This window comes from Cimex lectularius, unplaced genomic scaffold (genome assembly GCF_000648675.2).
Source record: "Cimex lectularius strain Harlan isolate CLEC.00 unplaced genomic scaffold, Clec_2.1 scaffold93, whole genome shotgun sequence".
NCBI classification, from domain to species: domain Eukaryota; kingdom Metazoa; phylum Arthropoda; class Insecta; order Hemiptera; family Cimicidae; genus Cimex; species Cimex lectularius.
In genome coordinates, this window is record NW_019392669.1 from 9,409 (window position 1) to 34,911 (window position 25,503).

The 25,503-nt window shown below is 34.8% G+C and overlaps 2 protein-coding genes across 9 annotated transcripts; both read right to left on the minus strand.

Annotated features, from left to right (window-relative positions):
• Nucleotides 1-1,190: 1,190 nt before the first annotated feature.
• LOC106672109 (tudor domain-containing protein 5-like) lies at nt 1,191-19,557 on the minus strand. Of its 5 annotated transcripts, XM_014403266.2 has the most exons (21): nt 17,467-18,037; nt 13,293-13,422; nt 10,976-11,524; nt 10,784-10,823; nt 10,622-10,727; nt 10,400-10,565; nt 10,242-10,342; nt 9,970-10,155; nt 9,730-9,917; nt 9,526-9,670; nt 9,105-9,431; nt 8,437-8,502; nt 8,315-8,380; nt 8,144-8,245; nt 7,890-8,081; nt 7,723-7,811; nt 7,571-7,641; nt 1,796-2,000; nt 1,565-1,682; nt 1,444-1,504; nt 1,191-1,371 (listed from the first exon to the last, which is right to left on the minus strand). In XM_014403266.2, exons 1-20 carry the CDS (start codon nt 17,641-17,643, stop codon nt 1,445-1,447), a joined length of 3,084 nt encoding a protein of 1,027 aa, XP_014258752.1. In that variant the 5' UTR covers nt 17,644-18,037; the 3' UTR covers nt 1,191-1,371; nt 1,444. The 5 variants fall into 5 exon arrangements, with proteins under 5 accessions (XP_014258752.1, XP_014258753.1, XP_024080992.1 ...); XM_014403267.2 differs by having other exon boundaries at nt 1,191-1,504; XM_024225224.1 differs by lacking the exon at nt 17,467-18,037 and adding an exon at nt 19,476-19,557 and having other exon boundaries at nt 1,192-1,504.
• On the minus strand, nt 19,497-24,798 carry LOC106672110 (interaptin-like). 4 transcript variants are annotated; one of them, XM_014403272.2, is made up of 15 exons: nt 24,247-24,798; nt 22,791-22,993; nt 22,538-22,725; nt 22,376-22,482; nt 22,167-22,311; nt 21,765-22,105; nt 21,519-21,699; nt 21,108-21,347; nt 20,866-21,042; nt 20,347-20,466; nt 20,208-20,288; nt 20,069-20,146; nt 19,907-20,002; nt 19,806-19,840; nt 19,497-19,683 (listed from the first exon to the last, which is right to left on the minus strand). In XM_014403272.2, exons 1-14 carry the CDS (start codon nt 24,684-24,686, stop codon nt 19,832-19,834), a joined length of 2,406 nt encoding a protein of 801 aa, XP_014258758.1. In that variant the 5' UTR covers nt 24,687-24,798; the 3' UTR covers nt 19,497-19,683; nt 19,806-19,831. The 4 variants fall into 4 exon arrangements, with proteins under 4 accessions (XP_014258758.1, XP_014258760.1, XP_014258761.1 ...); XM_014403274.2 differs by having other exon boundaries at nt 19,554-19,596; XM_014403275.2 differs by lacking the exon at nt 19,806-19,840 and having other exon boundaries at nt 19,591-19,683.
• Nucleotides 24,799-25,503: the final 705 nt, after the last annotated feature.

Below are 25,503 nucleotides of genomic sequence, written 5' to 3' on the forward strand. Positions count from 1 at the left end.
ACAGATTTAACATAACATTCTCGTTTAGCTGGGAGAGAATCTCATATTTTTATATACAATTCGATTCTAGAGCTTATTTTATGCCACTATTCTGAAAGGAAAATTTTGATATGATCGACTGTTTCTGAGTTATGTCCGATAGAGATTCGTAAGGGGGTATGCTTTTTGTAACTACAAGATGGCCCTCCATGTTTATTTTGAAATGATTAGTAATAAATATATATTTTAATATTGCTTAAAGCGGGTTTAATTCTTTCGTTTTCGACTGTACTCAATGAAAATTTGGCCAATGGGTAACTTGATTGTGTTGCATAACATAGAGTATGGTAGCGTTGCGTGGTGTCACACAGATGTGCACTGGGGTAGTACAGCCTAACGGAAAAGTGGACGATCAGATTGGCGCAGGGTGGCTTGGGTCACATCCCATATCATGTCAGGTGTGTTCCTCGCTTTTGACCTCACCAGAAAGAGCACAATCTATCTGACTGGGAAGCAATTTCTGGTTGAGGCGCTCTGGTAACCTGGTTGTACTGCACACTTTACATCAATCCTGTCACATGATTTACTCTTCTGGCTTGATTTTGTCTGAGATGCAGATTAAGTTTGTGGTTAAAATAAGAGATCAAACAGAAATATTTAAATAATTGCTTGGAATTCCAATTTTTCTTGCAAAATTGCTAATAGAAGTAGAGCAACTCATACACAAAAACAACAGAAAAAAGGAAAAATAAAATAAAAATAAGTGAGAAAACATTGTACGCTCTCAAGATGAAAAAGATTAAACTCAACCACTCTTATCTCAATTCTTTGTGACAACTCCATATCTCAGACTGCGACAATGACCACTGGATCACTTCTGGCTGTTGTAAATTGCTTTCTATCTGGCTGGGCCTTTAGATTTGAATTAAAATTATTTCTAAAATCTTTAATTTTTTCCAATTTCGCTTGATGTTTCAGAACTAATATTTTAAAGTGATTCTGTTAAAAATCTACACACCATACCATCTTTCTTTTTTTTCTAAGGTTTCTTTAGAATGGGCATAGGGATGTGTAATTTTTTGTTTTTGTTTAGAAGGGTCTGAGAACCCCAGGATCTTTTCCTTAGTGTACACGCCATAACTGTAACGGCCCCTGAGTGTGTTTTACAAAATCAATTAACACATACAAAGAAAAAGTTTGTATTTTGTTAAAGCAAAGAAAAAAAAGAGTTTACAATGTATAAAAGATATTAACAAAAATGTACAAGTGTTAAATAAACAATACAAAAGAAATATCAATGGGTGCTCAGTCGGCAAATGATCGGTTACGTCTGAATTGTTAACAATTGTAATTACTGGCTAAAACCAGTACTTTGATTACACCACGAAAACTCTAAACAAATGCAATGATCAACTCTAATTATAATAAAGGAAAATAGTTTGTTAAAAAAAACAGCTAGCTTACATTAATTTTCTTCCGTTTCAAACCAATACTCATGATCCGGGTGACAATCGTTGGCAAGGTGCTAAGAAAAAAACCCACGTTAAATCAATTTGTTTTTAAAGCATGATCGTTACAAAATTACCTCGATAGTTTCATAAGGTCTTTTGTTAAAACTTGGTGCGATTACTTCCAAAAACCTTCTCGCCTGTTTCAACGGGAGGAGATAGAGATTTTTCCTGTCCCTCTTTTGTGCCGGGCAGCTAAAACGAAGGGAATTATGATATAAGTTTTGATTGAAGGAAAAAACATATTGGTCAGCATTAAAACAATTACAAATTTACACATTTTGTGCTTAGTGACTTTGCGTACTAACAATTTTCCAATCTCTTCGTAAAGGGTCGGGTGTGCCTTGAGCGTAATCTGCACCAAATCCGGTTCCAAAGATTGGGACTGGAGCCTGTGATCGATGAGCTTCTCGGGGACGCCCTTGGCAAAAAGGCTGATCAGCTGCTGATACACGACGCACACGGTGTTTTTGAAGAGTACGAGGCAAAGTTTGCTCCCTGAATCATCGATTACTGCACCGGAGAAACATTCATGAGAAGATACTTGTTAAAAATCATGTAATTTCACAAAAAGTTATAATAGAGGTGCACAGCGAATAATAAATAAACACCATACAGTTCACGACAAAATTATTTTGAATTTTGGTAATTTTGGTTTGTTATGATTCCATTAAAATTATAAGATAGAAGTAGTAATAGTTTTTAAAGCAAAGTTTAAAACAAATTAAAAATGCCAGCGTTATCACATCTAAATGTTATTTTTGGAGTGTACAGAACATTTTGCACCAGCGAATATCGAAAATTAGTTTTGTTTTTTTTTCCAAATACCACTGTGTTCAGCACCTAAGTATTTATATTTAAAATTTCAATAATTCATTTAAAATTTAGTACCCAGCAGAAACAAATGCCCAAGCTTGGAATTAAAAAAGGATGAAAAAAAGAGAAAGGTATGGCAGTTTATAATTTTGTCGCCAACTGTATTTTACCATGTAATAAAATACTAAGTAAAAAAAAATGTGCATTTTTAACTCTGAGCCTGTGGATTATTTAAACGAAATGCAGGGAAAGCATCAGACATCAAAAAGAAACTTTTGAATTCATTTTTCATTCAACACTCACCAAACGTCTTTTCTAAGAGCAAATACAACCATGTTAACACTACACATGCTATACTTTTAAATAAGCAAATCTATTCAGGCAAAAGCACAAAATTAAGCCATCCTTAAAAGGCTTACCTTATTTTTTTCCTTCCTTGCCTAAGAAAATTCACACATCCAAATTCCTTTTGTTTTTAAACTTGAATGTCTAAAGTACAAGAATTAAACTGTCCAAAAATACCCTAGTCCGTGTACAATTTGGATTACTTAATTTTTCTAAAACCATCATGGGCTACATCAAACTTCACTTTACCTTATCGGAGGTAAATAAAAATTAAAAAAAAAAAATTTCGACCGGGGTTGAATTAACGCCCATTCTGGCAAAACGAAAAGACAAACAAGGCCATTTTGTATTGAAATACTAACTTTTCAAATTTCAACATTGTATTTGGACATTACAAATCAAAGTACAACAATATTTTTAAAACTGTTAAAATTTATAGTAGCAACACTGTGGTAACACAAGAACTACAGCGATGACTTAAACCTCAAAAAATTGTTTAAAGATAATCCTCATTGACATACGATTATTTAAATGTGATTCTGACTGTATATAGATAAGTTGAGGTGAATCAAAAATTATTTACAGCTTGGCAGTGCGGATAATAACCGCCCGTGGTTGTTTCATTGGGATCAATTAAGTTCAAACCTAACCATATATTTTAGAGTAAATTCGAGGAAACTCCACGTATACACACTTCTTGTGATTAGGCCCTAGTTTTGCCAAACAAAAAATTTTGAAAGTTGAAATTGAAACAAGTGAATATACCATTTTACAGCATTTTTTCAAAATGTAGATTGCAATAAAAATATAGAAAAGCTAACAAAGTTGATCAATTACCAAAAAAATTCTAAAAAGCAAATATTTTCAAGTCATTAGGTAAATTAAGTCACATATATTTTTATTTCGCTTTTCTACTTGCTCAAATCAACTAAGTAAATATACCATTTCACAGCATTTTTTTTAATGTAGATTGCAATAAAAAAATAGAAAAGCCAACAAAGTTTATCAATAACCAAAAAATTTCTAAAAAGCAAATATTTTTCAAGTCATAAATTTTGGTTTGAATTTAAATTCAAAAAATTTTTACCCCTAAATAAAATTGTCTGATTTTTGATGAAGTCATTACCAGAATATCTGATTGAAACGGTTAAAATTCAAAAATGGCTAGAAGGATTGTTAACGTCAAACAGACCATTTGAAAAGAGGAACTTAGTTTTTGAACTAAAATACAAAACAGCACAATTGTTTGGCAGAAATTAACCTCTTTAAAAAATAAAAATAATAATAGTCTGATTTTAATATTTGATAGAGTTATAAAATGTACTTGATAATTTCTTTAAAACGAATTACCAACCATGAAAATCGGTCTCCTAGATTTTGAGAAAAATGATGTTAGAGCTTGTATTAGGAAGTCAGTCACGCAGAAGGTCTTCGAAATAATTAGTCAAAAAATTAATTTATAACAATTTCTGCAAAATTGTGGTATGTAAGGGTTTTATAATGCTAGAATCACGACAATGAGGTCAAATCCAAGTTTTGACTATTTTCTGACCCACTTGGCTTACGGACTGTTTTTGAAAATATACACACATTGCATTGTAGATAGTAATTTTTATGTTAACTAATAATCAAATGAATACACAAAAATTATATCTTTTAATACCGTAAATAACGATTTATGCTTTGGGGTTTCGGTGGCCGCAACGGTTTAGGCGTTGACACAGCGCTCATCACTGTAAGGTAAAGGGCCAGGGTTCGAATCCAGTGGCCCTGCATTTGAACCCGACATACTCACAAATGGACTTTTTATCAAAAACACCGCCAACCCAAGGGTTGATATCACCTCTGCTGTTGCGAACCCTAATTTAAAAGAAAAGAAAAAAAAATGCTCATTTAATTGAGACTAAAATTAGATTTTTAAAAAAGCTTTGTTAACCCCTAAGTCAATTCATAAAAAATTTCCTTAAGTCTATTTATAACAAACACGTTATTGGAAAAGTGGAATCAGCAAAAGTAGTTTTAAAAGTGGAGTTAGTAGTGAGTACTTCCAAAAATAGCCCCATTTTTATTTCCTGTATTTTTATTGCAATCTACATAAAAAATGCTGTAAAATGACATTCACCTGAGCAAGTAGAAAGGCGAAATAAAAATATGAAAATACGTAAAATTTCAACTTTCAAAAAAAATTTTTGGTAAAACAAGGGCCTATTCACAAGAAGTGGCGGATATATGTTTGATATTTTGGAGCATAGAATCACCCAAAAAATTTGGAGTCTTATAATTTCTTGTTTCGTTTTATTAGTGCCTAGTCTCAGCTTTAACCGGCTAGTTATTTGCCGAATATTGCCCCGTTATTGCGACAATGGCCCACTCAAAAGGGCCACAGCCTTTTATTATTATTTTATCTCGGGCATGAAAGGGGGTTGAATGAAAAGATGTGCACGCTCCGCTTGACAGCTATGGAGCTTTTTATTTATTTTTTTATAATCCCTCTTGTGGGTTCCAGTTGCTTGGGATGTGAACTGCAGGAGGCGGGGCATAATATGTAGCAGTTCTAATTTTACAACAGAATGAATCGCAAAAGCCCGCTTATGAAGACTTGACATAGCAAAATATGAACAATTCAACACTTCACAGAACTAGAGACATTTTAGACGGAGCTGAAAGTTCTGTACTTAACAACTTTGTGTCCACTATGCATTAAAAAAAATTAAAAAAATAAATAAAATCGCTAATAAAAGATGGCTAACGAGGCTTGACTTAATGTGGAACGGGTTATTGCCATTTTACAGTCTTATGAAATGGGTTTTGTTATTCGCCTTTTCAAGCCTTTGGTGCTAAAGAATATTGAAATGACACCATCTCTAACCATGCAGGAAAGAAAGCTACGAATCAAAAGTCAAACCTTGTGTAAAATTTTAATTAACTATACTTTATATATTTAAGGTTGAGATGAAAAAGCTAGTGTCATGAGCGGGATTAGAACCCACAACCTTCGGCTTGTGTAAAATATGAAATTTTGGCCCGTTGCTAAACATTGATCATTCCTGTAAGTATAGATCTTGGATGTTCTAGACTTACCATCAAATAACTTATCCAAACAAACCGGCCAAACAAAAGACAACAAATAAAATCAGAACGTCGTAAAACATAAAGTTAGCAGGTTCTCATCAACTGGATTTAAAATTATAGCACACTGTAGTCTGTACTTTAACATGTAACTTGTAGCATTAGCGTGCACTAGAATTGTCTTAATGTTGCATGGACAAGTTGCTTGTAAAAAGCCCTTGAGTGATAAGTTGGTTGACTGAAGGTCCTGAAAGTCTGAAAATTATTGGCAAAAAATGGACCAACTTTGTAATATAATGGATTCGCAAAAAACCACCATGGAAGCTAAAAAAAAACCACCCGTTACTGAACATCAACCCTAATGAATTTGTAAAGTGAAACCTGAATAATATAAAGAGGGAAAACATTTCATAAATAGTATGTTCAAATTGGGGGGGGGGTTTATTGTGAAAAAAGGGCCAGAGGTGACGGTGGGAATCGAACCCACGACCGCGGCGTGAGAGTCTCTCATGCTAACCACTCGGCTACCGCGGTCCCCCATAAATAATTGCATGTCAATGATATTAAACAAAAATAAATACTTTATCTTTGAACTAATTAAGAAATCATCAAGTGGGCTGTTTTACCCGTAACAAATCTAATCCTACAAATCACAATATTTATTTGTAAACATAGCATTTATAATTTTGAACTAATGGAATAACTAAATTAAATAAATTACAAATTTTTTTAGGGTTAATTTTTTCTTCTTAAGTCTGTAAAAATTTGGTTTGGACAATAAATTGGTCGGCAAGTAATAAAAGTACTCTTTTAATTGGGTTAAACATTGTTGGGCGTAGTCAAAAGACACTTTACTTCCTCCCCTCTGAAACAATTTTAAGAAAAACAAAAGAAAAATTGACAATATATTAAGAATAAAAAGCTGTTTTGTCGAAGCTGTGTGTGTACGTGGATGTGTGGGTGAAAAGCAATTACATTTTGTTGAATTAATTCATAAATATTTACTACTGTAATTGAAGGAATTTTGTTTATTTTTGAGATGAGGTTGACAGACAAGCAGGTTAAAATGATTTTAAAAAATCAATTTTATACCCAGGCAGGTGTATGTATGGGATTGTATTTACTGGACTCAAAAGTATTATCAGATTATTTAGATGAATGGAACCTGATACTAATCTTTTAAAAATTTTTTAAATGCTGTAGGTCCGTTTTCAAAAAGAATGAAACGCCACTGTCGACGTCAAGAGCAGGATTGCATCTTCATTAAGGTTTTTGTGACATTCTAGGAATAATTTATTAATAACCATGCACAACCAAACTGTTACGGCAGTAGTACACTGTGTCAAGCTAGAAAGTTTTGGGGCAACGTTGAACGAAAAAACGTTCAGCACTGGTGAATAGACGAAACATCGACAGTCCCCACACAACTGCATTTACTCAGAGAAAAATCTCCGAGTTACGCTGGAAACCGATTTTTACGTGTTCCACTAAGACGACCTCTTGGAATTTTTGAATGTAAACACTCTGAAAATCAGACATACCGATTTCTTCTCATCTGTCAACAGACTTTTACAAAAACGGGATATCTCTGCCACCAAAACATTGGCATGTTACAGAAAACGTAGGAAATTATGTTTTGGATTAAAAATAAAATACATTTATATTTTGAAAGTTTTTTTTCTTCTGAAAATCAAAAGTACCAAAGCCACCTAATAAATATAGACATGAAACTTGCCTGGTAGAAAACTGAAATTGTAGGTTCAACCCAGCAACAGTTTATAATAATGTATCTAATATATTTTAAAATAAATATAAATTAAATTACAGCCTAAAATAAATAAATAAAAACTTACCAGCCTCTAATATTGTTTTCTTTTTACGGTGTTTCTTTCTTTGGGAAGTATTTAAATCACCACGGTGTTGCCTGAAAAAAAAGTAGTAATAATAAATATGTAATGTTGCATGTAAAGATTAGAAGAATTAATTTATAATAAAAGGATATTACTGAAGTTTCTTCTCTATGTGAACGTTACTATTATCAGTACTCTTCTTTTCATTATAAAATGTCATATTCTCCTCCAGAACGAAATTTTCCTGAGGGAAAGAAATTTAAACACTTACAATTTGTTTAAAATATAAACATAAATATAATATAAATATAAATAAACAAACCTGCTGGGTGTTTAAACAATTTTTCAATTCGGACTTTGAGCTTTTTGAATTTCCGTTCGTACACGACCTTAGGAGCAGTTTATCCTGAAAGTCTTTTGCGTCGATCTCTTCTAGAAGAGTGTTAAGCAAGGTGTCTTCGAGCTGGGTCGAATACCTGGATATTATCATATTCCACATCTTGCACATCTTCACCTAACAAATCGATCAGGATTAAAAATACCATTTCTGGTTCATTGAATAGATTTTCTATTTACTGGATTGCTTTGAAAAAACGCTCTGAGGATGTGCCTCTTGCAGCATGAGAAATTCTCAAGGTTCAGCGGCGCTATTTCATTTCTAACACAAGTGTCGAGTGCCTGGAAAAAAAACTTTGTAGGAATCATAATAACAAAAAACCCTCATTGAAAATTTGAAAATAAATTTACGTCTGTGGCATTGGAAATATCTTTTGTGGTGTTTTCGTCACTTTCGTACAGCCAACCTGGAAACAACTACATAATCGAGAATAAAGATGACGCTCGGAAATTCCTAAAAGTTTTTTTTTTACCTGGTAAAACATTTGAACTGAGGACTCGTCGAGGATCCTTTCTCTTTTCTCTTTTTTAACGACTGTCTGTTGGGGGTGAAAAAAAATTAAATTGCTGAGTTAAATATACTGAAGTTTAATCTTTAAAATTAGTTTTAACACGTTCAATGAGGCTGACCTCTCAGTAAAGAGACAGCCAATTAAAATAACAAAATAAAAAAACTGTTAATGGTGCGTCTCTCTTCTCTCTCTGGTTAATGGTGCCAGGGCTTCCAGACTCTCTAGCTTTGACCAACTAGGCAGTATTTTCCAACATTAGACACATGTCCAATTAGAAAACCCAAATCCGTTAAAATAAAATAAAAAAATAAAATAATGAAGCTGAGCTTCAGGGGAGGGAGCCAAACTGTTCCCAACTCCCAAGCCACATAGAAGGCAGGTCATAATAAATAGAAAAATAATTTTTAAATAAATTTGCTGTCCAGGAGATTATAAATTGAAGTTCCGACCAGAATTGAATGTGTTCACAACCTCAAAACTTAAAAAAAAAAGGGAGGGGAGATGTTCTTGTAATGCAAGTAAAACAAACACAAAAAGAATAATAATTATTAATTAATATTTAAATGGTCAATTATAGGCAAATATGGTTTAATTTAATTTAAATAATTTTTAGGTGAATAGAAATTTACTTTTGCAGCTGACCATATTGCGAAGCCTTTATTGATCATCATTTCATTTACGTTGACGTCTTGCTCTTTAGACGTGTCGCACAGGAGCAGCTCAAGTTCAGGGTCATCAATGTTGACCTTGACGATCTGAGCGTAAAGGCTCTTCCCGCTGAACTGATCGAACAGGTAGCTGGCGGCTTGCGCCGTATAGCCGCTTTCGTTCAGAGGTGCGATACCATACATCGTGGCGCTCACTGCAAACATGGGGAATTCAGAGAAATTCTTATGGAGGGCACGCAAATCGGAGACCGGTGTATCCATGACCGTGCCATAATCGACATAATAAACCTAAAAAGCACCAAACCAGCCTTTTATAAATATTTATCAATGAAAAAAAATTATTTTAACCTAAATTTTATTGTTTGTCAAAATAAAAACCTACTCTGACTGTTGAGTCATTGACGACACTCATAATCTTTGCCCGGTGCCATCTTTCATCACATGGAAATTTAATCGCACATGCTAAACCTGGTTTTATTACATTATGATCAAGTGTATACTCCTCCTCGTACTCATCATAGAATATGCTGAAAACTTTGGCAAATGCAGTTCTACACTAAATGCAAATTAAAATAAGTCAACTCACTTGAGATCGTACATCAGTTTAACAAGTTTATAATTGCTCTCGTGAAACTGTATCCAAAATAGTTTTGGAGAGTGTATGTCAGAGAAGATGATTTTGATGTGTTGTTGATTGGGCAATTCCATCTTTTTAAAACTGAATGTAGGATCGCAGACATCCTCTTTGAAGTATTGTTTCCAAAGGTATTTCATCTGAAAATAAACTTTTGTAGAGTTGAAAAGGATGAAAGATTGGGATGGTTACTTCGTCCTGGGTCGGCAACGCTGACTGAACTACGGTTGTATCAGACTTCTTCTTCCCCCAGTTCTTTGGAAATACGATACACTCATCACCCTTGAGTTTTGTTTTTATACTCGGGCAGCGCACCAGGAATGAAGAGATGGTGTCAAACCCCAGTACACTCCAGTTTATCTCCGTCCCGTACCGCTCCTTCAAAAATAAGTTGTACAACAACAAAAACAAATAACTACAAACAGATGATTGAATTTATCATATTTTGGTAGATGATATTTTACCGAATACTTTTTAAGAACCTCCTCCCCTTTGATACCTTCAGGGAAATCTTGGGCAATCGTGGCCAAATTGTCCAAGACCATTATCGGCAGCCATGTTGAATCTGAAACACAGTTCAAATCATTTTTTCCCCCCAATAACCTACTAGTCGATAGTATACCATTTTCCTTGGTGCGCTTTTTAGGATTAATCCTGGCATCGAATAAAATCCACTCTTGGCACAGTTTTGTCTTTTCGTATGCGAAAATATTAGGGTAATGCATCACCATTTCACGTGGGGAAGTGAACCCGATTGAGAATGTGGAGAGCGGGATGCCGAATTCTTCCTGCAGAATTTATTAATATAAAACTTTTTCAAAGCGGAGTGCTGAAACAGTCTTACCTTGTACTTTGAAAAAAAATTCGACATAGGAATTCCCTCGGGGTGGTTTTCAAGAATTTTATAGAAGTTCTCCTTCATTTTCAGACTGATTGCATCATTAGTACACCTGAAAATGTAAATTAAAGTATAAACGGCATAACGTCACATAGAGATTTTACTTACTCCAAGTCATCTTTCAAGCTCACAGCAGAAGGGACATTTTCTAAAAATAAAACTGATCAATCATGTCCCAATAAAAATGTAAATAAATCTTGCACCAATCCACAATGTTTTAGCATAATAAGTATAGGCAAATGTTGTTAATAAATTTGATCTGCTAATCAACATTTGGGTTTGGCACAAAATGAAACGTACCAGGTCTCTTGATTGTAGGACATTTGACTTTGTCAAAAGGCGAACAGTTGAAATCACTTACATCATTCAAATCATACAAATTATCAGAGTTTTCATGTGGTGTGACATTTGGACCTTGCTTTGCACCAGATTTGAAAGAAGCAGACTGAATGTATGTACACTTCCTGCTGCAAATCTTTGACATCTCCGGCTCCTCTATTTTCACGTCTTTCACGCTGCTGAATTCCGAGATGTTTGCATCAGTTTTAGGACGGTTTTTTTTCTTAGCGATGAGATCGCTTTCGTTCCCGGAGTCACAATTCGATGTGACAGACGGCTGGAGAACAGTTGAGGCGCTCGACTTAGAAGTGCTGCCAGCTGTAAACTTTTCTGATTGACTCGTCATCGTGCCAGATTCTACTTTTTTCTCGGTTTGATTGTTTGGCTCGCTCTGTGTACTCGTAGGTGCCAATTTTACGTCTTGACTCTCTTCTTTCAGGCCCTCATAAATTTCTTCCTTCTCAAAATGTCTCTGTTTGGGTTGCCAGTAATGATATTTTAAATTTGAATCTAAAAAGTCACATTTAAATTTTGGTCAAGTTGAATTTTCAACCACATATACAAACCTAAGTCAAAAATAAACTATACATTGTATATATTGTCAAAATTATTAAGTGTTTATGTTACCATATTAATCTATTGTTTAGAAAAACATATAAATAAATATTTAAAAATTAAATAATAAAATATTGAAAATTTTATAGCATAAAAAATATATACTTTGTTATATCTGCTGAAATAGCAAAATTTCATATGAAATGAAATTAATTAATTTCGTACTACAGGATCATCAATGAAATCTGAAACCCTGGAAGTCCTGAATATACCACCACTAAACAATTCATAGGGTCAGGCTCGAATAATTTACTTGCAACAAGAAGAAACTAAAGGTTTGGGAGGAGCTTCAGGCTGGGTGGGGATGCAGTTGAAGTCATGACCCCTAAATTCAAATTTGATCAAAAATTTCAAATTAAAATACCTGGTAGAGTATACAGCAGAAACTCGGACGGCCAGGTACTGAGCGCAATTACCGCATTTGTGGTGGTCCAGTTGTTGCATTAGAATTGCATCCTTGTCAGACATTGGGGAAAACAACAAAATCACGTTTGTCTGGGTACCTCCAGTGCACATACATGGGCAACAAAGAGGTCAAAAACTGGCAAATGAAAGCTTAATGGGGACACTTATTAGTCCTGAATCCTTTTGTAGCATACCAAACTGCCCAAATTGTGGATTTGTCAGACAGTGGATGAAACGTAAGTATTCCGTTCAATACTTAGGATACTTGCCAAGGATAGAGGCATCAGAAAAAGTTCGTCAAAGGACCATCATAAAAATGGCAGTTCTACTAAATCTAGGACGGTTAGGACTAGAATGATAGTAGGCTGCTGATAGATACTGTAGACTCTGGAAGCACATTCAGCACTCAGAGCAGCAGAAACTAATGGCAGAACTACTAAATATAGGACATTAGGATTAGATTGCTGGTAGAACTGCTGACTAGACACTGTATACTGGAAGCATATGTATAGACTAGGCATGGCAGAAACAAACCAGTGCCAATATTACCTGGACAAAGAAACAACGGAACATGTCCTCTGTTGGTATGAAGGCTTATGTAAGCTGAGATTCCTACGCCTGCAAGAGGAAAACCCCGGACCTGAAGGGTTACATACTAGAGTCCTTGAAAAAGCTTTAGGGTCTGGTAAAAAGCCTTAAGGTTAATGAGGAGCTTTAGACAACACTGGATATGCACAACAGACCATTGGTAGTGTAGATCATAAAGAGGCTGACTCGGGGCCACGGTAGCCGAGTGGTTAGCGTGAGAGACTCAGCTCATAGACCCCGTGGACGGGGTTCAATTCCCGCCATCGCCTCTGGCCTTTTTTTCACAATACCCTTCCATCCAAAACGATACGCATAACATATTGTCTGGCATTGGCTAATGTGCATAGTACGTAAAGCCATAATCCCTCAATTAAAATATTTTTATTAAATAATATTAGGCTTTGTCTCGGGTATATTGACATTATTAAATTATAAGTTTTAGCGTCTCTTACAAAAAATCATCTCTCTCTCTCTCTCTCTCTCTCTCTCTCTCTCTCTCGTCTCAAAAAATAAATAAATAATTAAAAAATATTTTTAAAAAATTAATAAAATAAAACTTCGCAGCAAACGTAAAATTAAATTAATAAAAAATTAGCCATAGCAGAAAAGATGAAGGAAAGTAAAAAGTAAACTTCTTGTTAGATTACATTTTTCAATTTATTCGACTTACTATTGAAAAAAAATTGAGGGGTTGCCCTTCCTCTCGTCTTTCTTTGATTTTGGATTAAGTCTGATATATGAGAAGAACGGCTGTTATTTACTGGCTGCATAAAAAAACCAAACCTTGGGTCATGATGTATCTACAAAAAATTAATTAAAAATAAAAATAACTAAATAAATATTTAAAAATTCAAATATAAACACAAACATACAACAGGCTCTCAAGTCAATTTAAATTTGTTTTAAGCCAGATACCATAAAATGTCAAATTAGACTAAAGGTTTTTAGTATATTTGTCACAAGGAACATGTGATGTTTTGTTTACTAACATTTTTTTAATTGCTGTGATTGCATCATATATTGCATGTTATTAAAATAATTATTTATTATTATTTTATTGTTTTAAAGAATATGTGCGGGGGGGTGTAGGTGGGCGCAACGGTTTAAGTGTTGACGCGGTGCTCATCACTGTAATGTAAAGGTCCCGGGTTCAAAGTCAATGTCCCTGCATTTGAACCCAACAAACTTACAAATGTTAAAAAAAAAATCTCTGATCATCAAACATCGATTATCTCTGATCCCGCTTGCCCTATCTTCCCTAGAGTTTGCCCTTGTGTTGAACTTATCTTAATTGATTTTTGAAAAAAAAATGAAATGGACAAAATAAAGTTTATTACTAATGCGTGGTATTTGGTGACTGTTAATTGATTATTAAATAATCGTTTATTACTATGGTAAAGTAATTGCTGTCATGCAGGACTTAACATTCAACCCTTTGGGGTCGTAGACAAGGGGTCAAATCACTTCACAACACCTTTTACATAGTGCCAATTAAAATTCCATGGATGTGAACCCTGAACCGTTAGTGTGGCAAATGCAAGTCGAATGACTCTAACCACCTTGGCTCCAAATTTATTACTATTTTATCCTTTGTAATAATAATAGCCTATTCTCAAGCATCATTATGAAATATCAAACTGGCCAAATGATAAAAACTATTTTTAATTCTAAAGATCATATCGGATCGTCTTTATACACATATTCAGAGCTGACATCTTGCATTTGTAGAGTGCTGACTGCATGTCGACATTGACAAGAAGCTTTATAATATGTCTACAGATACATGCTTCCTCAAATAATTCCTTTATTGTATTATGCAAGTGCTCACTGCTTAAATGCAGGGATAGGTGAGTCGAGAAGACTGGAAACGATTGAGCTACACATTCATCAGTAGGGAGACTCCAACAATTTTTTAATTTTAGTTATGGTGTTATTTGTTAGATCGTACAGTTGATATCAATTTATATTATGAGGTCCTACCAAAAATCCTGTTTGTTTGGGCTTCAATGGTTTTGTTGTTTGATAAACACAAATATTTTCACTTTATAAAAACAACATTAATCTATAATCCAATACAGTGTGAAGAGCTCAAAAGGATGAAAGCAATATGGCCAGGTTTGATTAACAAATTCGTCTATGTTTTGCTTTATGAGTAATCAGTTTAAAATTAAACGTTTTCAATAAAAAGAAAAAAATATCGATGAGAAGGAAATGCAATTTAAATAATTGGATCTCAGCCTGCTCAGACAATAAAAATAAAGAGATTTCCTCATGGGGTCTGCAGGATGATAAACCTATTGTTGGATTATTTGGAGATCGTGAGGTGCAGTCCTGGTGTGATGTAGGTTTTCAAAAAAACATTTTTTTTTTTTTATCATGCCAACATTTCGATCTTTGACAAGCTTAACAAGGAGCACAAGATTAAAAAAATGGAAATACACAATAGACCGATACTGTTCACAGTACACGGGTAAAGAGGCCGGCTCTTACATTATCATTCTATCTATCTATCTATCTATCTATCTAGGAAAAGCTCATTTAGGCTCCAAAAACAATCAAATTGGATGGGAATTAAACAATTCGGGCACACAACCATAATAAAATAAAATCAGACATTCATTCTTAGAAATGGAGACTGACTACATGATCCTGGAAACATTCTTTACAACATCCTATAAAGTCTCAACAGACTAAGAGGAGAGGAAGAACTTAGGAGAGCATCATATACAATGATATAGTATACAGATGGCTCCAAAACAAAGGAACCGGATCGGGTGTTTTTTGTACAAGCGCAAGATATGAGCAATCAAACTCATTAGGGAAGTACACTTCGGTCTTCACATACATGCCATCAACACTTGTGCCCTAGAAAATCTTAAAAGAGGTTACACTGGCCAAAACATCCTCATAATATCTGATAGTCAAGCAGCTATCAAAGCTTTATTGTGTAAATAAATCAGATCAAAATTAGTCAGTGAATGCTTCCAAAATCTCCAAAACCTGGAGAAACACAACAACCTGATGATATCTTGTATGCCAGGACACAAAAGGATTTTGGGTAATGAAAAAGCAGACACACCGGCCAGAGGAGGATCTACATGACCATACATAGGCCTCGAACCTATACTTGGGATAACAAAAACAAATACAGACTTCTCCATTGAAGAATAGATCCAAATAAAATAAAAGCGGAAGTGGATAAATCTAGTGAAACTAGACGCAGTAAACTTATGCTAAAACAACCCTCATCAAGACTGGCAAACTCACTTTTGCAGTTGGGGAGTGATAGACTTAGAGGAGTGATAGGACTATTAACCTGTCAATGGCATCTGAGAAAACATCTACACAACACGGGCATGTATAACAATGATCCCATTTACAGACTATGTAACGAGGACGAAGAACCATTCACCCATATCATCTTCAAATGCGAAGCAACGGCTTGATGGAGAATTAAAGTAGCAAACTAGCATAGAGGAAAAACCTAGGGAATGAAATTGTACCAGCAAGTCAACGACCTAATACTTTTGAGAAGGATTGAGTCAGAGGAATGTACTTGGGAAGTACAAACCCTACTTCCTAGTATCTCATCACAATCATTCGTGTGGACGAAGTCACAGGTGAAAGCTAGTATTTATATAAAACTTCTTTTATGGGAAATAATTTGGGCAGTAATGGGCTAAAAACCAACAAACTAGGAATCAGTAGTCCCAGATGACACCTTTAGCGTACACACACCTTTGACACCATTTTAAAAATTAACGAGAGAGAGCGACAAACCTGTCGCCTCCGGTTGGACTGCCATGATTGATCAGTCAGGGTCGCTCTCTCTCTCTCTCTCTCTCTCTCTCTCTCTCTCTCTCTCTCTCTCTCTCTCTCTCTCTCATTAATTTTTAATCTTTTGTACATAGTTTCTGTAAATATCTATAATTTAGTTTTAAACATATAAAAAAGCAATTTTTGTAAATATTCTCTGTGATCACAAAATACCTGAAAGAAATTGCTAGTCAGAACAAAAAAAATAGTTGAACCTTTAGTCAAATTTCAGTAAGATGTCCGTTTTCACCATCAAAATGTATTATGCTGGCCATTGCTCCATAGCCTTAAACCCAAAACAATTGTACTAGTCTTTCATATTAAACGTTTTCTTCATTCTTGGGTAAGCCCTGATGATGGCACTATAAAGCACCGAAAGCTCGGTGAACCCAGCATCTTTTTTCATCCGTCTAATGATCTCTTCCTTCCTCGTACCCCTCGTTTAGAGCGTAAGAAAGGCGTTATGCTTCCATTTTCCCCCATACAAGAAAATAGGTCAGTCTAGAGGCCGATGTCCGCCGGTATGGGGTCTCTCTCAGGAGGGCGGGGTGGTGGATGGGATAATTAAAGACCTCTACGAAGATTGGAACCCTATGTAGATTATCTGCAGATTGATCATTTTGTTAATGAAACCACACAAATGAAAACAATGTTTATAAATCCCAGGCCCTGAAGATGATCTCAATATAGATAGAAATGGCACTATAAAGAAAATGTTTTTCTAAGCCTATGTCACACCAGACCGCATCTCTCGGTTTACAAATAATCTCCTAAACCGAGTATTAAAGCTGGGGGCCTACAACATCCTACCGCTATATTAGAGTAGTCTATTTTTTTTTTTTTTTTTAAATTTCAAAAATGGATTTTTGACGTTGCTTGTTGTTTGGAGGGTCTGAAGACAATAGAAATTATTTCAATGGATAGAATATTTTCTATTTGTAGTTTGTGTTTTATCAATTCTATCAAAACTGGTCTTTTTGTAAGATGTGGTACTTAAAAAGTAGTATTATAGTTATGTAGTGTTTTACCAAGATGACGTCTGACATTTGCCTCAGGAGGTCGACGGGGTGTCGGCATCCGAACTGTCCGAAAGGAAGAGGACGTCCAACAAAGTCCTTGTAATCGCGCATCAAGTCGTCGAGTGAAGTCCTCTTCCTCCTGCTGCTCGTGAGCAAGGACTTGATCTCGTTCTTCAGCTGTTCCATCCCGGTCGAGTTTCTGCCTTCGACGCGATCAGCCGGCGGCGTTCGATCCTTCGAGGCACATTGTTCGTTCGTTCGGTAAACCTAGTTTTCGGCGGATTTCGTGACGAAAGTCGATCCGTGCCGACGAGTCGCCCGTTTGAAGTTTGAAAGTAAAAAAGCGTCTGACCGGTCGGACGGGGAAAAGGTAAATTTGACCGAATTTATACGTTATCCGCATTATTTTTAATATACGCTTTTACCGGGGAATTTATTATTTAATCTTAATCGTATCTTTTATTTTGGTTTTAACGTGTTAATGAGCTCTTATCAAGGAGATTCGTCGCTCTCTTATTGTTTACAATACACAAAAAACTAAGTCACTCTTTCTCTTTATATTTACAATACACAAAAAACAATCTCTTTATATTTCCTTCCATTTTTATTAGTTTTATTTTGTCGTGTCATTTTTCCAAAAAACTTTTGAATTTGATTTTTTCATAATTTCAATGGATGCCCGTTGAACCTTTGTTCTATCGAATAATGGCCGCTGTTTCCAATGTCCAATAAAAAAAACTTAAATTGTGCTTGTTTTATTCGTTACATATGTAATCCTCAGAAAAAGTAAAGAAAAAATTTTTATAAGCCTAACCAAACATGCTCAAAGGAGGGATGAATTGCAAATCGAAATTGTACAGAAAAGGTATGCAAAATAACTAACTAGAAACTAACAGGCTGTTAGTAACAGTTATCAACTAGAATGATAGTAGAATTGCTCTCAGGACTTTGTAGATTGGAGGCTTGTATAGACTCGAATCAGCAGAAATTAATGTCAGAATTATTAAATTTAGGACGCATTAGGATTGGAAAGATTGTAGACTTGCTGACAGGACACTGTAGACTATGGAGGCAAAAGCTTTTAAGTTAGGAATATGAAGTTTTCATCATTTCATCCAATGCTGATTTAGACTGTTCTGTGGAATAATAGCCACTGCTTCTAATTTCCAATACCAAAGCAGTAAAAAAATTTAAATTGTGCTTGTTTTATTCAAGGCACATATGTAATCCACAATATAAGTTTAAAAAAAAAACTGATAATTACTATTGATTATTTTAGAATGTCAATTAACTATTGCGATTTTTTGCACTTAATTAAGGGCAATATTTCATCAAGACCTCAGTTTATGGGGGATTCCATCCGCCAGATGAAAAAGTCCTTATAAAACAGATAATGTGACATTTCAGAACAAGGGGGCATCCAACTTTTAAAAATACATTGGAGAAGTTAAAAGCTCCAGACTTTAGACAAGTCTAAAAATCTCCATAACATCCGTATCATGCTGCAATGCTGTACTGTAAAACCACCTCTAAATCACTGAAATGTGAAGAACGGATTGGTTGACGAGATATAGTAATTTGTGATTGCTGTGAAGGACATGAGTGATAATAGTAATAAGAATAAATATAATAATCGCTACACTACATGTTCCACAATCAGGTTTTTTTTAAATTTCATCAATCAGGATGTCAAAAGTTACATTTCTGTCATAATTGAAAAAAAAGAGAATATTTTCAGGTAAAACGCATATTCATTAGCATGTTAGAAAACGCTTCATGTGTACGCCTTTCATTGTGCAGTTTAACTTCACATTTTAAGGTTGGCCAAATATGTTCTTCCACCTATACATAATGTATGAATAATAATATTTTTAAATAGTGGTTTTTATTTTAATGCATGCCATTAGCACTTGAAACCACTGTTCTTAATTTAGAAGCTTATAAAACAGATTTTATTATAAATTAATTAAAAATTAAAAACACGTTGACTGACTATTATATTGTTTTTAATATATTACCATTGTAATTTTTAAATAGTCGGTCCTTCTTCATGGTATGTCCATGGAAAACAGCATTGTTCACGATGTAAACATAACCTGGACGATGATAAAGGCGACCCTCAGCGGCGCGGACTAAAATCTTCAATATCGTTCAGTTTTCAAAAAAATAAAAAAACAACCAAAAAATTAATTTATTTATATACAGAAAATACGTTTTAAATCAGATCTGAAACAGAATGGATTTCATGTAACACTCGAATAAATATATTACAATATATTTAAGAAAGATACGAAAATGAAAATAAACTACATGGAGAAATAGAAAGTATGCACAAAAGAAACACATACAACATAGATCCTTTGTATAAGACATTCTACGGAGTCTGTGAATTAAAAAACAAACAAAAAAATGATAACAATCTACGAAAAAGATATTATATTATTTTTACCATTGTGCTTGTGCTTGAGACAAGGGACTCGCAGGGACTTTCCACTCTCGGAACGTTCGGTAACTTTCCATAGATACTGACTGCCATTCCGACGATCTGCCAAAATAATAAAATCAAGTTACAATTTGACATGAGGCGCTTTGAAAGAGACGTTTTTTTTACATTGTCCTTTTTGTCTTTCAAAGTAAGGCTCTGATCTGTGAAAAGGTTTATAAATTTCTCTCTGAACGTGTCGAAGACCTGAAAACAAACTCGTCCCTCTAAAGTTTTCCCAATGAAGAAAACGTTTTTAAAAAATTACCTGTCTGTACGTTTTATAAGTGGGAGATTTCAAGTCGATGTTTTTCAACCCGGTGTATTTTAACATTTGGGACATCGGATTCTACAAACAAATACGTTAATGAAAAAAAAAGTACCATTTAAACGGGACCCTAGCTTACCGACAACTGTTGGTTGATGCCTGTGCAGACCCTTAAATATTTTGTGGCTCGGGTATCCTCGCCATGCGTCTTCTCCTGTATATGTCTGTAGAATTCTATCATTTCTTCCAGACAGTCCATCTTTAAGTGTCCAAACAGTTAAAATTAATTAATAAAACTAACATACTAAATGATTAACTAAAATTAATTAATTAAACAGATACATATCAATAAATAAATATTATATTAAGTTTGTCCGCCTTTCCTTTCCTTTTTTTTTAAACATTCACAATCAAAAAATGCACACGTGCCTCGTAAATCGAGGATGATTCCATATAATACTTTTTTGAAGTTTTTATTTGGTGATTTATTTTATACAATTTTANCCCTACCTCCCTCTCTCTCACCCTACCTCCCTCTCCCTCACACCCCCTCTTCCTCGCCCCCTCCACTCTCTCTACCTATCACCATCTTTCTCTCTCGCTTTTTTTCCCGCTTTTTACATTATAATTATGCCTAGAAACTGCTACACACGCTTACCCCAATTTTCATTTTTTCCGATAGTTTATTCAACGCTTGTGCAGCTATTCTTTTGTTTGTGTTGCACTCAACTTGAATCGTCGGCACCGCATTTTTATAACGTTTCAGGCACTCTTCTTTCTTGTTCAAATACGCTTGAGTCGTCAAGGTCAATTTTTTAATTTGCTCCTTCAACCTCTTTAAAAGGTAAAAATAGTTTAAAATAATTAAAAAAATCAATCCGTTTTGTTTTTAAAACGTACGTCGACTTCGAACAAGTGGGAATTAGTTATCGAAACGAAATTTTGAGCTTTCTGGGCCTGCAGCTCTTGTAGCGTCTCATCGACGTTTTGCAATTCTGCTTTCAGTTCGTCGATTTTCCCGCTGGACTCTTTTGTTTTCAAAATCTCTTCGATATTTTCAACGATATCTTCCAGCATCTCTTGTATAACGTCGTAACTTTCATTCCAAATATTCATCTCTTCCGATTTCTTAATCTTTTCCTAAAAATGTTTGGCGTTTTAGTATATATTTGCGCGTTGAGCGTATTCCGGTCATTTTGGTATGCCTGTAATAATGTCTGTAATAGGCAGACCAAACTGACTTCCGGAAAAGACCAAAGCACACCATCCCTTCGACTCCGAGAAAAAATTTCCCAATTATTTACATCTTACCTCGTTTTGTTTATTCATGACGATATCTATATCACGCGTTTTCTTTTGTGTTTCATTGATTTCTTTATTGAATCTTTCAATTTCTTTGTCTAAAAGCATCAACGCCTGATTTCCGGCTTCGAATTCGCCGGCCAAATCGTTCAATTCTTTTTCCAAAGCCGTTAGTCGATCCGCTTCGTTTCTAAACGGAAAGAACAAATGTCGAAATCTAACTCGACCGATTGAGATCAAAAGGAATGGACTAACTTAGTATTTTCATAAGCCAACGTGGCCGAAGTCAACTCTTCGTCAGTGGAAGCAACGATTCTCTTTTTTTCAGCGTTGCTTTTGTTGATTTCTGTTATTTGACTAGAAAGGTCGGCGTCTTCTGCTTCGACCAGTGCCAGCTCCTTCAAAAGCCTTTCAATCCCGGCCATTTTGTCTTTCGTCAGCTCTATCGTTTTGTCTTTTTCACTCTTGATCGAGACTTCTTGTTCGTCGAGTACGTGAAGCACCTCTGGAAGCTTTTCCATTTTGCAACACTGACTTCTTTCAGTTTCAAGTTGCGATTTGAGCTTGCCGACGATGTTTGTCGTCCCTTCTATTTCCTAGAATGTTATAACATTAAAAGGGAGTACATTGCATTTTGAACATTTTTGTTTTGTTTACTTTCAAAAGCTCTTCCTTTTCGGCAAGGATCAAGTCAATTTGTGAAAGGAGGCGGTTGTTCTCTTCAACGAGATCGTCAAATTCAACTTCGTTTCTTACCAGCATTTGCTTTTTCTCAACTATAGAATTGCACAGGATTTCTAACCTGAAGAGATCCTTTTTATAAGTATCACATTAAACTGTATGTTTAAATATATAATGTAAAATACTCATTTCTTTTCTGATTCAATGAATTTCTATTAGCCTCGCTTTTTTCGTTGTAATTTTGATCGAGATAATTCGCGTTCAACTCCATTTCGACTATTTTCTTTTTATACTGAAAACAAAAGACTCGGTTTTGTCTGTTATAAATTAGCACAGGGCATACTCACTTCTTCAATTTCTCTACAATTCTCTGTAATTTTGTCGGAAATAGTTTCCAGTGATTTCTTTTTCTGTTCAATAGATGTTCTCTTTTCTAACTTGATCTGTTTGTTATTTTTAAAGAGTTCAATCGTGAACTCGAGCTCCTTATCGATCTCTTGTATGGAATTGTTCAACGAGGTGTTTTCAGATTCGTCTAAAAAAATCCATCCCCAAACGTAAAACACCTAGGCTTATATTAAAATATATTAAAGTACTAACAGACTTGTAATAGTTCTCTCATTTTTTTAATGTAGTTTCGCCCGGATGTTTCTGTCAGTTTCAACTCATCGACAATTGCAGTAAGTAGCCTGTCGAAGTCATCTCTGTCAGATTTGAGAATGTCATTCATTTTCGAAATGGTATCCATTATGTAGTTATTATTGTTGAATGCCGTTTGAAATTCCTCGTTTATGAGCTGCAACCTAAAGAAACATAACGTTATACATACTACGTGTACATTTACGTTTTATCCGCTTAATTTTTATTGATTGTGGTGGACTAGCTGAAGCCATTCAACATAAACTCAAAGACAAAATAAAACTAGACACTTGTATTTTTTTTTTATAAATATTTTACGAAGTTTTTTAACTACGAGGTTATATGAAGTCTCGGAGTCTGTTTTTGAAAAGTTCATTTGTATGTCGAATGCAGGGACCCAGTGAGAATAGACCACGATTATTACAGACGGTCAATTAAAGTAAAAAAAAAAAAAAAAATACTGATTTTAAAACAACTAAAACAAAATTTATTAAATTATTTATTTATTTGGAATAATGTACACAATCTTTAATCATCTACCAAAAATGGCGATATTCCAAAAATGCGTTTGTGGCGTGGCGGATGCCTGGCCGGTAAAGCAAAAAAAAAACAATGTGGCTGAAAAAAGCGAGAATAGACGGACCACGATCAAATTAACAAAACGTATTACTGAATTGGTATTTGGAATAAAGTATTCCATCTTTCATCATCTACCAAAAATGGCGATATAGAAATGCGTTTGTGGCGCGGCGGATACCTGTTCAGAAAGCTAAAAAAATGTGTTTGCCTAAAAAAAACGATAATGATATAGAAATAAGTTTAAATTAAAAAAGAAGAAAGAATAGACAGGCTGGATGGGGGTAATAGTCAGAAAATAGCTGTAAATTATGGTTTTGCGTGTATTAAACTAGTTTTAAAAAAGAATACTATTTATTAAACAGCAAGCAAATACAAAACTGGAATAACCACTTCCAATTAGGGAATCTTCGGTCTATACTCGATGAAAGCCCGAGACGGATTCAATTAAAAATATTAATATTAGCAAAGGCTTGGGGATGTAATGAAGGAGGGGTTTCTTGGAAGTGAACACGTGCAGATGTGATAAGGGAGGAATGTGAAGGGTTGCAGCAGATAAGGGTCTAGCGAGTACGTAACAGGTATATCTAACAAAATTTACAATTTTCAGGTTTTAGCAGAGAATACGTTTTGTTTTTAGCTGTAAAATCATTATGACATCGTTATTCTCTGGCTCAAATACTGTAAGAAAAGTGTACAAGATTACCACAATTTCAATTTTTAGGAAATCGATTTTTTGTCGCCTTTGCCCCACAGTGCCGTGCGCTCAGGTAGACAACCTTTTTTTTTGGATGTTTGTACTTTGTAGAATTATTGTATTAAATATGTGTGAAAGACTTACTTGAAGTCCCTTTCTTCGAAGCACTCTTGAATAAGAGCTTGTTCTTTTGAGCTGAGGTGTTCGACCTTGAGCTGAAGCTCGACTAGTGCCTTCTGCTGGAAGTCTTTCTGCTGTCTCAGCAATTCGCATTCGTTGTTGCATTGGCCCAAAACGTTGACGAGGAGAGAATTCTTGCTTTCCAACTGGCGTAGGTGCTTTTCAAGCTCACCTCCTAGCTCTTTGTACTTTTCGAATAATTCGTCCGGTTCGAATTTTTTCATATCTTCAATACACTCGCCGTCGAAAATGTCCCCTTCTTGGGTCATAGTCTCGATGGGCTCTGCCCTCGGCTCGGGGTTCTCCAAATTCGGCTGGGAATGAACTGTTTGGCCGAAATTCGTTCTTCTCCTTAACGTATTCGACACGCCCGGCTGCGAAATTGACTTCATTTCGTTCTCCATAGCGAGAAATAATTCAACTTTTTTCACACACGTCTGAAGATAGAAAACTGAAACACTTTTCAAACCTGGAAGACTCCCACTTCCGCGCCAAGAAGTGCTGCCAACTTAAAAAATATCGACTAAACTTAAACTTTTTCCCTTCTTGCAATAAATTAATAACAAACATTTCTGACGTACTCAATTTAACAATTTAAATTGTAATAGAAATATATTATTCATTTCACATAAATGAACTTATGAGTTAGAATATAAACATTTCAGGAAGTGCAACCCTAATCAATAAAAATTGCAAGCCCCCCACCATTTTTGTTAAAATAACGAATTGTTTATGTGAAACAGCATTTACTTATTTCGTTTTAATTATAATAACGATGATATTAATAGTTAAAAAGTAAACATAGAAATGTGAATTTCTAAATTTTATTTCAAAATGGATGGCATCTGACATCAGTTGGTTAAAACCAATTGGAAAGGCTACAATAAAATAACATAAATACAACAAAAGAATATAGTATTGCAATGATATTGTGATCTAATAATTTTTGTCTGCCTATCGGCTTTTGTTAACAGGTTCATATCGTTCATTTTGGTGTACGTCCTTTTGTAAGTAACTAGCTTTTACCTTCAACTTTGCCCACAGGGGACTGTTCTAATGTACCTTTCTGTGTTGCAGTGCTAGTAAGGCTTTCTAATATAATACATCAATTTAAACTACGGAGGTTGATCAATATCAACTAGAATTCTTGCTTTGTTTTTCAATTTTTTTCATCTTCAGTTCACCTCCGCTCTATACTTGGTAAAAAATTGTGTTATGATC

What these genes read in the sequence shown, in the direction of transcription:
- LOC106672109 (XM_014403266.2), bottom strand. Translation starts at nt 17,643, where the DNA reads ATGGAACAGCTGAAGAACGAGATCAAGTCCTTGCTCACGAGCAGCAGG. An exon ending in TCCTACAATCAAGAGACCTG is followed by an intron (nt 10,824 to 10,975) that starts GTACGTTTCATT and finishes TTTTATTTTTAG; the next exon opens with AAAATGTCCCTTCTGCTGTG. An exon ending in AGCTTGAAAGATGACTTGGA is followed by an intron (nt 10,728 to 10,783) that starts GTAAGTAAAATC and finishes TTACATTTTCAG; the next exon opens with GTGTACTAATGATGCAATCA.
- LOC106672110 (XM_014403272.2), bottom strand. Translation starts at nt 24,686, where the DNA reads ATGGAGAACGAAATGAAGTCAATTTCGCAGCCGGGCGTGTCGAATACG. An exon ending in GAGAGAACTATTACAAGTCT is followed by an intron (nt 22,726 to 22,790) that starts GTTAGTACTTTA and finishes GGATTTTTTTAG; the next exon opens with ACGAATCTGAAAACACCTCG. An exon ending in GCATCAACCAACAGTTGTCG is followed by an intron (nt 20,289 to 20,346) that starts GTAAGCTAGGGT and finishes ATTTGTTTGTAG; the next exon opens with AATCCGATGTCCCAAATGTT.